The sequence below is a fragment of the Corvus kubaryi genome, unplaced genomic scaffold (assembly GCF_017639235.1).
Source record: "Corvus kubaryi isolate FWS band 111438036 unplaced genomic scaffold, C.kubaryi_AGA036_p1.0 133, whole genome shotgun sequence".
NCBI lineage: Eukaryota > Metazoa > Chordata > Aves > Passeriformes > Corvidae > Corvus > Corvus kubaryi.
Window position 1 is genome coordinate 30166461 of NW_024580667.1, and position 13282 is coordinate 30179742.

Genomic DNA, 13282 nt, shown 5'->3' on the forward strand with positions numbered 1-13282 from the left:
TGTCTGATCACTGGTCAGCCCAGGGCTCTTGCTAGAGTATCCCATGTTTCTTTTCCAGTCAAGGTTGTTGGGCAGATTAAATTGTCCCTGAACAAACTGGGGATTTGAAGGAAAGCATGAGAACATTGTGGGCTTGGAGTGGCAACCAGCAGAGCCAGGGGCTTGTCTTGTGAGCACTGATTGCCTTTGGGATCCAAGTTTGGCAGAGCTGCAGCTGTCTGCCTGGGTCTCAGCTCAGCCCTGGACTGGATCCTTGCTGCAGGGAAGGACTTTCAGTCCTTTGGGCCACTGGAGTGCAAAGACTCAAACAGGACATTGTACAGCAGGGTCTTGTGGAGTGACTGTACAAGGAAAGGGGCGGGGGGGTGGAAGAAAGGCCATGATTTTTCCTGTGCTGCAGCTAATCCCAACCCTTCTGCCCCCTAAAGGTTTCTGTCAGCCTCTACAGGGGGCTGAGCAGTTCCTTCAGGTTTTTCTCCTGTATTTCCCCCTGCTCTCTGCACTTCAGAACATAACTGAAGTGTTTGGCAGACAGTATTTCTGCAGTAAGTCAGGAAACCCCTTGATTTCCAGTGTCTCTGGTTATCTGGGATCTCACAACCACATTCATGATTGTTGACTTTTTAAATGAGTTTTTCCTGTAAAGTTCAGCAAATAGTTTTTTACACATGGTGGGCTTTTATTTTTAAAGAGGACTAGAAGGAAAGAAGGAAGGACTTCTACCTTTTCTTTCAGTCATATGCATGTTAAAATGTGGACAGTTTGGCCATGTACTTGAAGCAGCTCCTACTGAAGATAGAAGAATTTAACTCCATGGACAAAGATCGAAGCCATACAGAAAATGCACTACTTATCCAGTATGGTGCCTTTCCCAGTAGTGCCTTTTCTGGGCTTTTTGGGGTATGGAAATACTTCTTTCCTTTTGTGGAAGCTCTAGTTCTATACAAGAGCTGTCTCTATGGCTAAGCTGCTGAATGGTTAGATGCTACACAGTTACTCAGATTCCTTGTGGGCTTTTACATGACATCTCCATCATAGTAGACGACTGACTTAATCTCTTTTTTCTTGTGATATAGGACATTTAAGACACTGAGAGGATGAACAGAAGTGAAGCACACACTGTTTTTTTCTGCAAATTGTTTAACTTGACAATGTGGTGTGAGGGCATCAGCTGAGGTGGCAGAGACATGGATCAAGTTGTCTCTGTGCCTGTGGGCATCCACTCAGAACCAGTTTGTAGCACTGTGGTTGATTTCTCACCATTGCTGGTTGTGGGAGTTACTGAGGTGGCTGCTGCAAGTCTAGGGTTGGGTATTCTGAGCATCATTACTCAGCTGCATCCTGATCCTTGATGCTGCCTTGGAAAAACTCCCAGCTGAAGGACTGGAATCAGTGTACTGACAAACACCGCATCAGACACTGTGAACCAGGTGAGACAAGCGTGTTTGAAGCATATGGGGGCAGTGCTCTGCTGGCTGTGTTCTGTACTGTTTGAGATAACCAAATGGAGAGCTATGTGCTTCCTTGCACCCAGTGCAGGGGAGAAAGGAGCCTGGCTCAGCTGTGAACACTGGGACCTGCTGGGTGATGGCAAATGCCATTTCCTGCCTGTAAAATGGAAAACCTGGAACAATCATCTGAAAGAATTTCTATATTCCATTGCTTAGAGAGATGTGGTTAGTGGTCTGTAGGCATCAGGACATGTTCCTGGGAAACTTGTGTCAGGGTTTCAAAGTAACAAAGAAAGCAACTGTGGACCAGCTGACTATTTTCCTCTGAAAGAAGACCTTTGTACAATGAGCACCTGTGGTGTTTACTTGGAAAAAGCCTGGAAAGACAATGTAAATAGACTGTAAATATGGCCATTCAAAAATAGGGGTTTTTGCATTAAGAATTTGCAAATGATCTTCACCCAAGAATGTTTCAGTGGCAGTTAGGCTGGGGAGGGTGGGCTGCTTTCAACTGACCCTTCTCACTGCTCTCTGGAATTGTACATTGCAGTAATCATATCAGCTTTATTTTTTTTATATATATATATATATATTTTGGATTGTAACTGTGTAAATAAACTACAGAACTATTGCTGTACTGAATGTGCAAGTGATACTCCTACACTGTGTCTGGAGAAAGAAGGGCAGCGATGTGTGCTGGCCTTTGCAGTTGTTGTGTTTATTTTACAGGCTGAGCAGGGAGTTCCCATGAAGATGGAAGTGAAAGCCATGACTGTTGCCCAGGTAGTGGGTATACTGAAGTAGCCACAGTGAATCCATGATGTTTCCTTTTGCCTGGGTGGGTGTAGGGGCTGAGGTACCACTCCCCACATAATGTGGTTGTCCGGTCTCCTCTGATTCAATCAGTAACTCCCCCTACCTGGACTGGGGTACTGATGTTTCCTTCATCCATCTGTGGATGATTTGTGTATCTAGGCCTAAGCACTCACCAGGTAGGCAGAATAGAGCTTGACTAAGAAAACAGTTATACCTGGAACTACATCAAGCATATGGAAGCTTTAGTTCTTGTAACAATGGGCTAGGGCTGGGAATTACCCTGCAAGGGCAAGGTCCAGTAATCCTTAAAAGCTCATGTATTTCAAGAAAATGGACTTCTACAATAACAACAGGATGCGTTCCACTTAGAAAAGAGGGGACTTGGTTAGCACAAGTATAATAGAGAGCAGGATTTAACAGGCACTTCATTAAACACAAAGTGGCAACAGCAGCTACAGGCTCTGCAGAAGAGATCGACCCTGCACCGTAGTGCTGTGTGACAGAGACATGTCACTGTATGCTGGAAAAGCCTGTGGCTGTTCACTGCCCAGATACAAGTTCCCTTTTTAGGAAGGGTTTCAGGTAGAAAAAAGCCTCTCCTGCACTGCAACAGGGGCTCAGGATCATCTTCTGGAAAGCCAGTTGGTCATCCTTTCCCTGAGGGAACAGAGCTTAACAGAAATGCTCTGTGTATCTTTACTGTTTAAAAGCCCCACACCATGGGCAGTAAGTGAAAAGTATCCAGCCACCACAAGGGAAATCTGACATGGGTGAGTCTCTATTAAAACTGGAATAATCAACCCACTTATCTTTTTTTTAAAAAAAAAGATCCTTCAAATGGTATTAAAATGACTTTTTTCCTCAGTAACATTCACCAGCACTTCAGCAACGAGTTTCTTTATACACAGGTGTGTAGGTTTGTGCAGGAGCTGGTGTGATGAGTAGAGCACAACAGGTTTCTCCCAGCTGCTCTGCAGTACTCTCTTTTGGATGATGAAAAACCTGCTAGAGGCAGATTGCTTTGAATATGCAGCTTGTACTTACCCAACCAGACTGCAATACCTGTGTAACCCATCTTATGGTGAATGGTTCTTTAACAGTAAGTAAGACATGAATTGTGTGCAGTATGTAACAAACATGTTAAATTACATGTATGAAAATCTTTATTTGAAAATACAAACATGTTTTTTAAACATTTTAAAAGATCTACACTGCAACCAAAAAAATAACTTACATCTTTTTGTACATTTTTTTTCCCAACAAAACCTGTTTAACAGTTAAGAGTGAGGCAACAATTTCAAGCTGCTGTGACACTGATGAATATCCATGGAATGTGTCAATAGCAAACAAGCAAAGGGGAGGACAGACAAAAGCACTGAATGCCCACAACAAATTAGTGCACATCACTGATCAAGTAACATTTATACAAAGGATTTAAAAAAAAAATTGGTTCCTTCTACATGAATTATCACACCCATTTTGGATCAAGTATGAACACTCAGACTTCATTGTTAAATAATCTTTTTATGATTAACATCAATGAAAAGACTGAAGTTTAAAAGGGCACACAAAATTAAAGTTGGGGCAAACAAGGACTACATAGGGAAGAAAAACAGCTTGTCTTGGGTGTTCACTTTCCTTGTATTCTACTAATACGCACAGCTTGTCAGACAAAACTCTGCTTGTAAATGAGTGCTGAACTGTGCACTCATTGTCATGTCTTTTCCTTGCCAAGGCATAAAATAGGGCTGTCTATGAGCATGAGCACATTGCAGGTGTAAATTGTCTCCTTACCTCCCATACCAGGACAGAAATACCTGTTCACAGGTGAGATGGAGATGGTCAGTGCCCCACACATCAACTTTGAGAGAATTATACAGTTCTCTTAAAAACAGCAGATTACTTTTCTCTTAAGTCAAATATTGTTATTCTTCCAAAAAGGAATTATGCAACATCTGTAAATAAATATTTTAATCTATTTTACAAACTATAAACTATTGAATAAATACAAAAATCTCATCATTCCGTATAAATGCGCTTCTTTTACTTAAAAGGTAGTGTAGTGATTAAATATTTTTAGCACAAAACTAAGCTGACTTCCTGGAAACAAACCCCAGTGAAATGTATCAGTGTGTAGCAGACCTGCTGCAGACTGTCCCTTCTCTTCTGCAAGTGCCAACCATAAGTAACCTCTACTCAAAATCCTCATCATAGTCATATTCATCCAAGTCTACATCAGCCAGATGGGAAGGCATTTCAAAAAATGGTCTTTTCTCCATTTGATACTTTAGAACACTGGCCTTCTGATGGTCTACAGGATTCAGCTCTGCTTCATACCTAGAAGCAGACAAAAAAAAAAAAAAAAGAAAATGAAGGAGTCTAACTATGCAGAGAGTGCCTAAATGTTGGACCACTAACAAGGCAGCTGCAGGAAGAACATACTTTTCAATATTTTATATTTATAATAAAGAAACATAACCAGAACAGCACCAGGGTTCTGTAATAATTCCCTGAATTTAAGGTAGCTTACTCTCCTACCACATGCCAAACTTTGCAGTCTAATATGCAGCTCTACTGAAAGGACTCAAAGCACACAGTGACACACTGCTCCAGTGGACTACTCATAGGCTAGAAATGGTCAAATGCAAGACTTCAAGTACTTGCCAAAAACCCCTCAAGTTATTTTCAAGAAAGCTGAAATGAAGCTCAGTTAGGAAGAACAGAATAGAGCTGCAGTAGGTTTGACAAACAGGAGGGAATACTGGATTGAGGCTCTTCCTGACATGTGTTTGAGCACCAGGAAGTGATAGCAACTGTGCTTTTAAGCAGATGCTGGAAAGCAAAAGCCAACTGTTAATGCAGAAATTATTGATAACTACCTGCTGCTGATGCAGATGAATAGATGGATAATGAAATGTAATGTTTAACTAATGCAAGCCAGTGAAGGCTGGTATTTAAAAAAGGTTAGCTTTAACACTTTACGTGGGATCCATCTATAATTCATAGTGCTTGAAAAACACGAAGTCTCTGTGGAGATTTATGGTGGCAGATTAAAGAACTAACCATTTCCGGGGTTAGGGTGACTCAGGTTCATGCATGTCTTCCCAACCACTACTGAATCTCATCACATGATTTTTTCCATCTACTTGACTGTGCGGAGAATAAGCTTTAGATACTGCAGTATCTGTTCTTTAAAACTGCTTTATGAAGGCATTACATGCTGATTAGAGTTGTTCTTTCAGAGAAAGACATAGGGCAAAGAAGAGTTAAAAAGAATCCACTATGAGCACTAAAATAGAGCAGCACCTTGGGTTTCTCCCATGAGTTCACCACTGATTTAAACAGAAAACAAAAGTCATCTGAAGGTTTAATTCACCAAGTTACACATTTGAAAACCAGGGTTTGTAAAAAGAGATGTATATTTCAGAGTAAGAATTTTGGCTCACACACGTGTACTTGGTAGTCTCACACACAGTTAATTACATATTTTGAGAAGGATTTGTCTTGCCTTTTTTAAATGAATGACAGTGGTGGTGAGGCTCTACTTTAGTAGAGAGGATTCCTATCAACCCTTCTGCTGCATCCTTACCCGTCATTCCACTGGTCACTTGCTGCCTCTTCTGCTACCAAGATATCATACTCTTCAGCAGCATATTTCTCCCAGTCAGAGACCTCTTGACTTTCACCTTCACCATCCTAAACAATCACATTGCATGTTATACAAAAAAATATTAATTGCTAAGCACGTTGCTGTGAAGACTTTTAGAGCTTTGTACTCACCCGCAACATAGAAAACTGATCCTTCTGTTCATGGTCAAGGTATTTTTCAATGTTGAAAAAAGTATCAAAGAACACATTTGTCAACTTACATCGCTTTAAATCATGAAGAGTAATTTTTCCTGTAAAGAAGATTATGAGATAAGATAATAAGATAAAATAATTAGAGCTGAAGTTATCCCTTCTCCAAAGTGGAGGAATCAAAAGGTACATTATCATTACTCAGTCATGACTGCTCAAGAACATTTGTCACTGATGCTCAATGCAATGGGAGAGATGCAAACAGATGAAATACTCACCTAGAGATACGTCCTTCAAAGTGTACAAAACTTCTAAATGTTTCAGATTTTTTTCCTTGCTATGGTTGTCATCCCACAGCCCGTCAGTATATTGGAGTGAGATGCAGTCTACCTCCCTTAGCTATTAAAAATCATTGAAGGTATTAGTTTAAGCTTCTTCAACAGATAGAAGTCTCCAGTGAATTAGCCATTCCTTCCCAAGGAGTGCTTGGGTAGCAGGTAGGAATCTCCTATGGCAGCAGCCCTCTCTCCTCCCTGACTTGAGCAGACAAATGTATGGCAGAAATGACAGTGTGTGACTATGCTTCATACAGATGAATTTTTCATAGAGTCAAGGTTGCCACACTTGTCCAGTCTGATCAATATTTATTGCTTGAGAGGAAAGCTAAATGCTCAGAGGTGCTTTGTTTGATTTTTATAGTGTGATACTTTAAAGACTCAAATCAATGGATGTGTTAAGCATTAGAAGTATTTGTCAGGTTGCTCAGAAATGTTACCCTATTTCAAAGCAGAATATTAAAGCTTCTGCAGAAAGGCTAAAAAGTATGAGATACACAAGGGAGGACAGATGACTATCCTTAAAACTCCCCTTTATTGATTCACCTGGAACACAGACAATCTTCCATTGTTAATCAAATAGGAGCTAACTGAAGATGTTATGGAAGAGTTCAATAAAAGCCAGACTTGGACCAGTATTTCCTCAGCACACTGTCCCAGTCTCTAACAAAGTGTAACTCAAGGACATCACAGGGAAGCAAAATCCAAATCCCATTTGTACATGCTTGCATCTGTCATGAAGGGCCCCAGTGCGTTGTGCCTGGCTCATAGCTGGTGCTCCAGAACAACACAAATCCCCCGTGGCACCTGTGCCGTATCTGTCAGACCCACACAGATGTCTGAAGCACTGCACCATCTCAAGTGGCAGCAGCTCTCCACAACCAAGCAAATGATTTGAATCCTAGTTACATAAGCTCCCAGTTTAAGTTAGACTCCTATATTTGGTTCACTGATTTGCTCTCCAGTTTCCATTTATTGCAATGGGAGCTTAGACACTTAACACTCATGTGGATGCCTACCACTGTCTCTCAAACACCAACAAAACAGGAGTGAAATTAAAGTAATTAATTCAGGTCTCCAGAAATTAAAGCTTGCTTTTCTGTACACAGAGCATTTTATAGAAAGTGTATCGCAGTTTAGCCATAACTTTATGAAAGTGTCTTCTTTTGTTTCAAGTCTACAAAGTGAAACATCAGTTTACACTGCTAGTTTTTTGTATTAGAAAAACAGAAGTTTTTTTTTAAATCCACCTTTTAAACATAATTCAATTTTTACTAAAAAAAAAAAAAAAAATCAAGCCTTCTCAACTGGCTTTCATTTTTATTACCCTAAATAACTCATCTTGGTTGTGTTTGATAGCCTTCTTTTATCATCCTCATGACATACATAGAAGAGATATATCAATCTTGTTTCATTTGAAATGCAGAACAGAAATATTATTGTAAATGTCTGCTTTTCAGAAGCATAACATAAAACTGGAAGGGAACTACTGAGCTCAGGAGGTGATTGTGAGCAACCATGTAACATAAATGTGCTTCTCAGAGCTTGCCTCACTTCCTCTTAAATGCCCCCCAGCCCCCATGCATTATACAATGTTGGTCTAAGACTTCATTCCACTGATATCAGGGATTGAGCTTTCAGATGAATCACACATAATATTCCTTTTTCATTTACAATTTTTTTTATCTGCCTTTAGAGATGTGTTTTCATCTAGCAAATTCCTTTCAACTTGGTTTAAATAAGAATATATCAAGCTTTATGTTCTAGTTTTAGCCATTTCAATTCTCTCAGCATGCAAAAACTGACATCTCAATAAATGACAAGTGTCTTTAAAAAAAATTTAAGTTTCTTGTAATTTAAATATTCTTAATATTAGAAAGAAAGTGGGCAATAAGCAAGACTTAGTAATTGGTTTTTTTTTCTAACCATAATTGTCTAGAACATCATGCTCACTTCTTAAGGTTTTTTTAGGTGTAAAATATAAACTGAAGTTTAATCATCTAGACATGATACAATGTCAAATGCAGGGGTAGAACGCAGGTCTATGAAAGTCCAAATAAGTGTAAAAAATAGCCAAAAACTCAGTACGGTTTATTATTCTGTTAATTTTAAGCCCCTTGTCATGAATTTCCTAAGGACAGCTTAGGCTTCTAATGTAAAATAAGTCAATACTGGTCTAAGGGACAAACCCTGTTTCGAAACTCTTCCCTCCAGAGAAACTCAATTAAATGAACATTGGAGCAGGTGAGAAATGAGTGAACCATCAAGAGGTTTTGCTGAGAGCCTCACCTCAGCTAGACAGTGACAAGGTATCACTTAAGACTAAATGTGGCTAAAAGCACAAAATAAAAGCTGACAAGGAATTTGAAAGCAGCCTATTAAATTTTAGTATGGAAAGAATGCCTGCCTGCTGTTGGAAGACTGATCGATTATTAAGATTTAATAGACTTTAGTGAGAAGACAACCTCAAGGCATTTTATTTGTATGACCAACTGAGTGCTCTTAAGGCTGCACTGACTCCTAAATCCAGAGAGGCAAGAAGTTACAGATGGAAGAGGATTTTATTACCTTCATGTTGTGGCTTTACAAGATCCAGCATCTGGCACAGACAGTCTTCAAATGGCAAAGGTTCTATGGCCATGTTATCTAATTTTTGGCACTGTTCTTCATAAAAATATTCCAATTCATACATAGACAAAGCACCATCCCCATCAAGGTCCATGCAGCGGAACCAGTATTCAATGCTGAAATTTGGTCATTAAGAGCAAAGAGACAAACTTACTACAGCATTTCAAGAATTCATGCTGCCTCTTTTAAAGGCAAAAGTAGACTTAAGACTACATTCCACTAATCCATACAAAGTAATTAAACACCACCTACTGTGCTAAGAGTTGCTGGTATTTGCTATGCCATCCATTATTGCATTTGAAAACACATTTGTTAATGGTGTAAAGGAGAAGACTAAAACACATCATTTTACGTCAAAATATCAAGGGAGACAACGAAAAATTGATGAAAACTTCAGTATTTTGGGCTTGTTTCCATATTGAACAAGTGATATGTCACATGATAGGTTTCTTATCAGTACCATGCAGCTAATAGTAGCTGCACAGCTTCCCAAAATCATTGGCATCATGGAACAGCTGCAATGTCCTTAATGTATGGCCCTGTTCATAAATAGGCCACATACAACTTATGGAACAATAACATTGAATTAGCCTCTTAAAAGTCATTAAAATAGACTTCTACAGCAACAACAACAGCAGACACTGATAAATAAGGACGATGCAAAGAACTGGGCCAGTTTTCCACTCATGTTTTTATAGTTTAGCTTCTTCCATTAGAGTTGCAGCTGTTCATCAGTGGTCCCCATTTAAGGGCTGGAAAAACAAAGTCAGTCTTTGTTTCTGTTAAAACAAATGAATTCTTACCTAGTTGGTGTTTTCTTGTCCTCTTCGGATATCAAAAACCAGACAAAATCAGCGTAGCTAATCTTCCCATCTTTTTGTGCTTTTCTACCTCTTGAAGGCCAATGAGGAATAAGATAGAAAATTTATTTTAGAACACCTAGCTTTTACAAAGCAAAATTAGGATTGTTTTCCTTGTTGCTACTAACTATTTACTCCTAAACGATGAAGTGTTCATAAGGTGACTTGTGACAGAGTTCACTGACCACTCAGGATAAGGAGCTTGTGCGCTCTGTTCTGTTTCTAATGCAATGGTGAAGAGGAAAGGGCAACTGGAGAGGAAGGTAGTACCCTCTCCAGGACTTACAGCTTTTCTCCCTGGGCAGCAATGCCGCTGCTTAATTGTTAACAGAAGAGCCATCTCAAATAATTTTTGATGATATATTATATACAAGTACATATGCTTTTTAGAATTTCTATTCAGGTAAAAGTGATGAGAACTTAAAAGCTTTATAGAACTCCACAAGCTAAAAGTTTTTGAATGAAAATGTGAAGATAAAAATGACATAGAAATATTCAGGAAGCAAATGTCTGTGGCAAGAACAAAATTGTCTGTTTCTACTCTCCTACCGCAGCAACCACATAAGTTCCACATAGTCAACCTGTCTATTAAATAAAGTCAGGTAGGCGGTTCCTAGACATATTACATTTCAATAATAAAATTCATTTTTTTCTGTTTTATCTTCAAGATGTCTGGGAAAATATGGTATATGTTTTGTCTTGCCCAAAAAACTCACATAAAGGAGTAAGCTCTAGACATATGTCTGCTAAATCTCTCTTCAGCTTTTATTTCTGTTTATCAGTTGCTTTCTAGCTCAGACACTTTCTAGCAAGCAAACACTTCAAAAATGAATAAAATGCCATAAATACACAAGAGGAAGTCAATCCGAAGGGGAGAAATAAAGAATGACTGTCAAAAATGTGAAGTAATTCAACTGGAGGCATTTTGGTAAATTTATTGATGTAATAAGCATTGATTTTGCAATTAATACTTAAAAGCTCAGTTCTCCTTGAACATTTTTCAGGTTTGAGGGATGGAAAAAGAATGATGCTAACATTTCTTACTTCCTCATTCTCAGTCCTGCTAAGTTGTACAATATCCAGTGGCCAGTGTTCATATGGGTGAAGAAAGGGAGAGTGAAGAACTTGAACTGTGCCAAAGGTTCCAAGACCACTCTAGTACTACTAGAGTTTAAACTACAATACTAAATCCTGAAATTCACTGCTCCTTTGTGAGGGGGAGCCATTTTTTTCCCCTGGCAATATCATACAATTTAACAAGCAAAAATTAAATTGGATTTAGGTCAGCATACAAAATACATACCTTGTTACTGCTCCTGAGAAGATGCGCTCTATCATCCGATTTGAAATTGCTGTGAAGAAAGGTTTAAAACGTGTCAACTCTATGCAAGTTATTTTTGCCTTGTATTGTCTCATTGAAGAGTTTACTGGAACTCTTATATATACACATATCAGCAAGAAAGACCAAGTGTAGTCCTCATTAATCCCTTTGAGTCCTTTTAGAGAGGATCTCTTAACACAAAGTCTCCAAAACAAAGCTAGAACCAGCCAGCTTTGAATTCAAACTTAACACAGAAACAGTGGTGCAATAAAAGTAATAAAATTGGCTGATTAATAAAACAGCATTTCCCAGTTCTTTGACAAGTAAATAATGTTTTCCAGTGGCATTAAGTTTTACATGACCTTGGCAAAGAGCCAAAACAGAATTGGCACGATCACACATAATAAACATACCTTACTGATTCTGACGGGTCTAATTTTGACGTGGTTTTGACCCATGCTTCTATTTTGAAACCATTTCAGGGATTTTAGAGACATATCTTAACTGAGCACTACATCTGTAAAGGATCTTCAACTTATACTTAAGAATTTGCAAAATTAAATTGCAGGTGGCACTGTATTAGTTGTGCTTTCTGTATAAAATGTACTAACACAGTAGAGCAGCCACTCAAATGAAAGCAGTTTTCCTTTCTCACTGTCCTAAAGCATAGTCAAACTATAGCAGGCAAATTTTCAGAAGGAATCAGTTGTGTTTATCCTTTTTAACATGGGATAATACTCCATAATCACTTTGTGCTTAAGTAAGCTTTCCTGTCCTGAAAGGAACACTATTAGGATGGGCACTAGGCATCTAAAAAGAGCCCCAACAGTTCCATACAAACTACAAGAATATTTAAAATAGGAACAAGCATGCAAGACTACAGAATAATGGTCACTGCATATTATACATGCAGAAAATGTAAACCTGCTAACCAGTACTAAATAGTATTAAACCAAAACACACTGCAGCTGAGTTAGCAAAACTTTAAAATAAGCCAAGTACCAAGAAGGTATGTTTACCTTTTCTACTCTTTCCATACCTTGCCATAAAAGTAATGCTACTCGAATAATACCAGTAAAATGGATAGTGTCCAAGATAACAACCCAAAATTGCCAAATAAAACCATTTATAATATACCAACACTTAAGTGGTATTTCCTCCACTTCTTTGCCAAGATCACAATTCAAATTCAGAATTTTCCTCAAATGTGGTATTCGTAGATGCATCACGGATGACTTGTCCTGCTTTAGTTCACTGAGCCAGCAGGATCAGCTACACCAACAAACTCATGAAACTGGCCTTGGCATTAAACCACTTCCTCAGCTCAAAGTTTACAGGTCATTTAATACATGTAAACAAAGGTGCTTCATTTGTCATACCATGATCATTATGTCGAGCTAAATCCTTCCGATCAATATAGAGGTCATGGTCTGTATCCAGCTCCCAAAATTTGCAATAGATAACATAAAAATGTTCATATGAGAAGTACTCTGTCAGCTGGTTAATATCAGGTTCCTCTTCCAATAATGCCACATTCTATTATCAGAAGGATAAATAGAACACATTAAAGCGTTTGTAAGACATTTGTTTGTTGAATGATCTGAGTTCTCATAACCAAATTAATATCTAATGCTCTTTCAGTGGAACAATTTGTTTTCAGGGACAATGCACACCATACAGCGTGACAGTGAAAATGAACACACAGGGTGGAAAATTAATGCATTCACGGAAGAACGAGTAGATCAGACCAACTTCTGCTTCACAGATTTGCAGGTATACAGCTCTAGATACAAAAAATTACATTTAAACATATTCTAATGTATGAGAATTAATGCAATTGTGTCTTCATTACTTTTTGGAAAAGGAGGAAATGCTATTTCTGTTACTCCCTTAAGCCTTTAGTTAATGCAGTTTTAAAACTTGCAGAAATATCTGTCTTGCAAAATTTTACATGTTATGTACCTGCAAAAAGTTGCTTTTCCTGAGCTCATTGCAAGTTATTTTCCCAGACCAGGACCTATTTACTGTATAAAATATTCTCTGTATGACCTGCAAGAAAGAGAAAATGGAAAG

The 13282-nt window shown here is 38.5% G+C and overlaps 2 protein-coding genes across 5 annotated transcripts in view; one reads left to right on the forward strand and one right to left on the reverse strand.

Annotated features, from left to right (window-relative positions):
- Window positions 1-2088, forward strand: part of LOC121670831 (cohesin subunit SA-2-like) — a 62847-nt gene extending 60759 nt beyond the window's left edge. For both annotated transcript variants that reach the window (XM_042041679.1, XM_042041670.1), the window contains one exon: window positions 1077-2088. In XM_042041679.1, coding sequence (XP_041897613.1) covers window positions 1077-1085 — 9 coding nt within the window. In that variant the 3' untranslated portion in view covers window positions 1086-2088. The remainder of the gene's footprint in view (window positions 1-1076) is intronic.
- A 1319-nt stretch (window positions 2089-3407) lies between these two features.
- The window catches only part of PPP2R3B (protein phosphatase 2 regulatory subunit B''beta), a 53422-nt gene continuing 43547 nt past the window's right edge, over window positions 3408-13282 (reverse strand). For all 3 annotated transcript variants that reach the window (XM_042041702.1, XM_042041692.1, XM_042041710.1), the window contains 8 exons: window positions 13172-13258; window positions 12589-12745; window positions 11192-11240; window positions 9832-9921; window positions 8969-9144; window positions 6048-6166; window positions 5857-5963; window positions 3408-4604 (listed from right to left, as the gene is read on the reverse strand). In XM_042041702.1, the coding sequence (XP_041897636.1) occupies window positions 4460-4604; window positions 5857-5963; window positions 6048-6166; window positions 8969-9144; window positions 9832-9921; window positions 11192-11240; window positions 12589-12745; window positions 13172-13258 (930 nt within the window). In that variant the 3' untranslated portion in view covers window positions 3408-4459. The remainder of the gene's footprint in view (window positions 4605-5856; window positions 5964-6047; window positions 6167-8968; window positions 9145-9831; window positions 9922-11191; window positions 11241-12588; window positions 12746-13171; window positions 13259-13282) is intronic.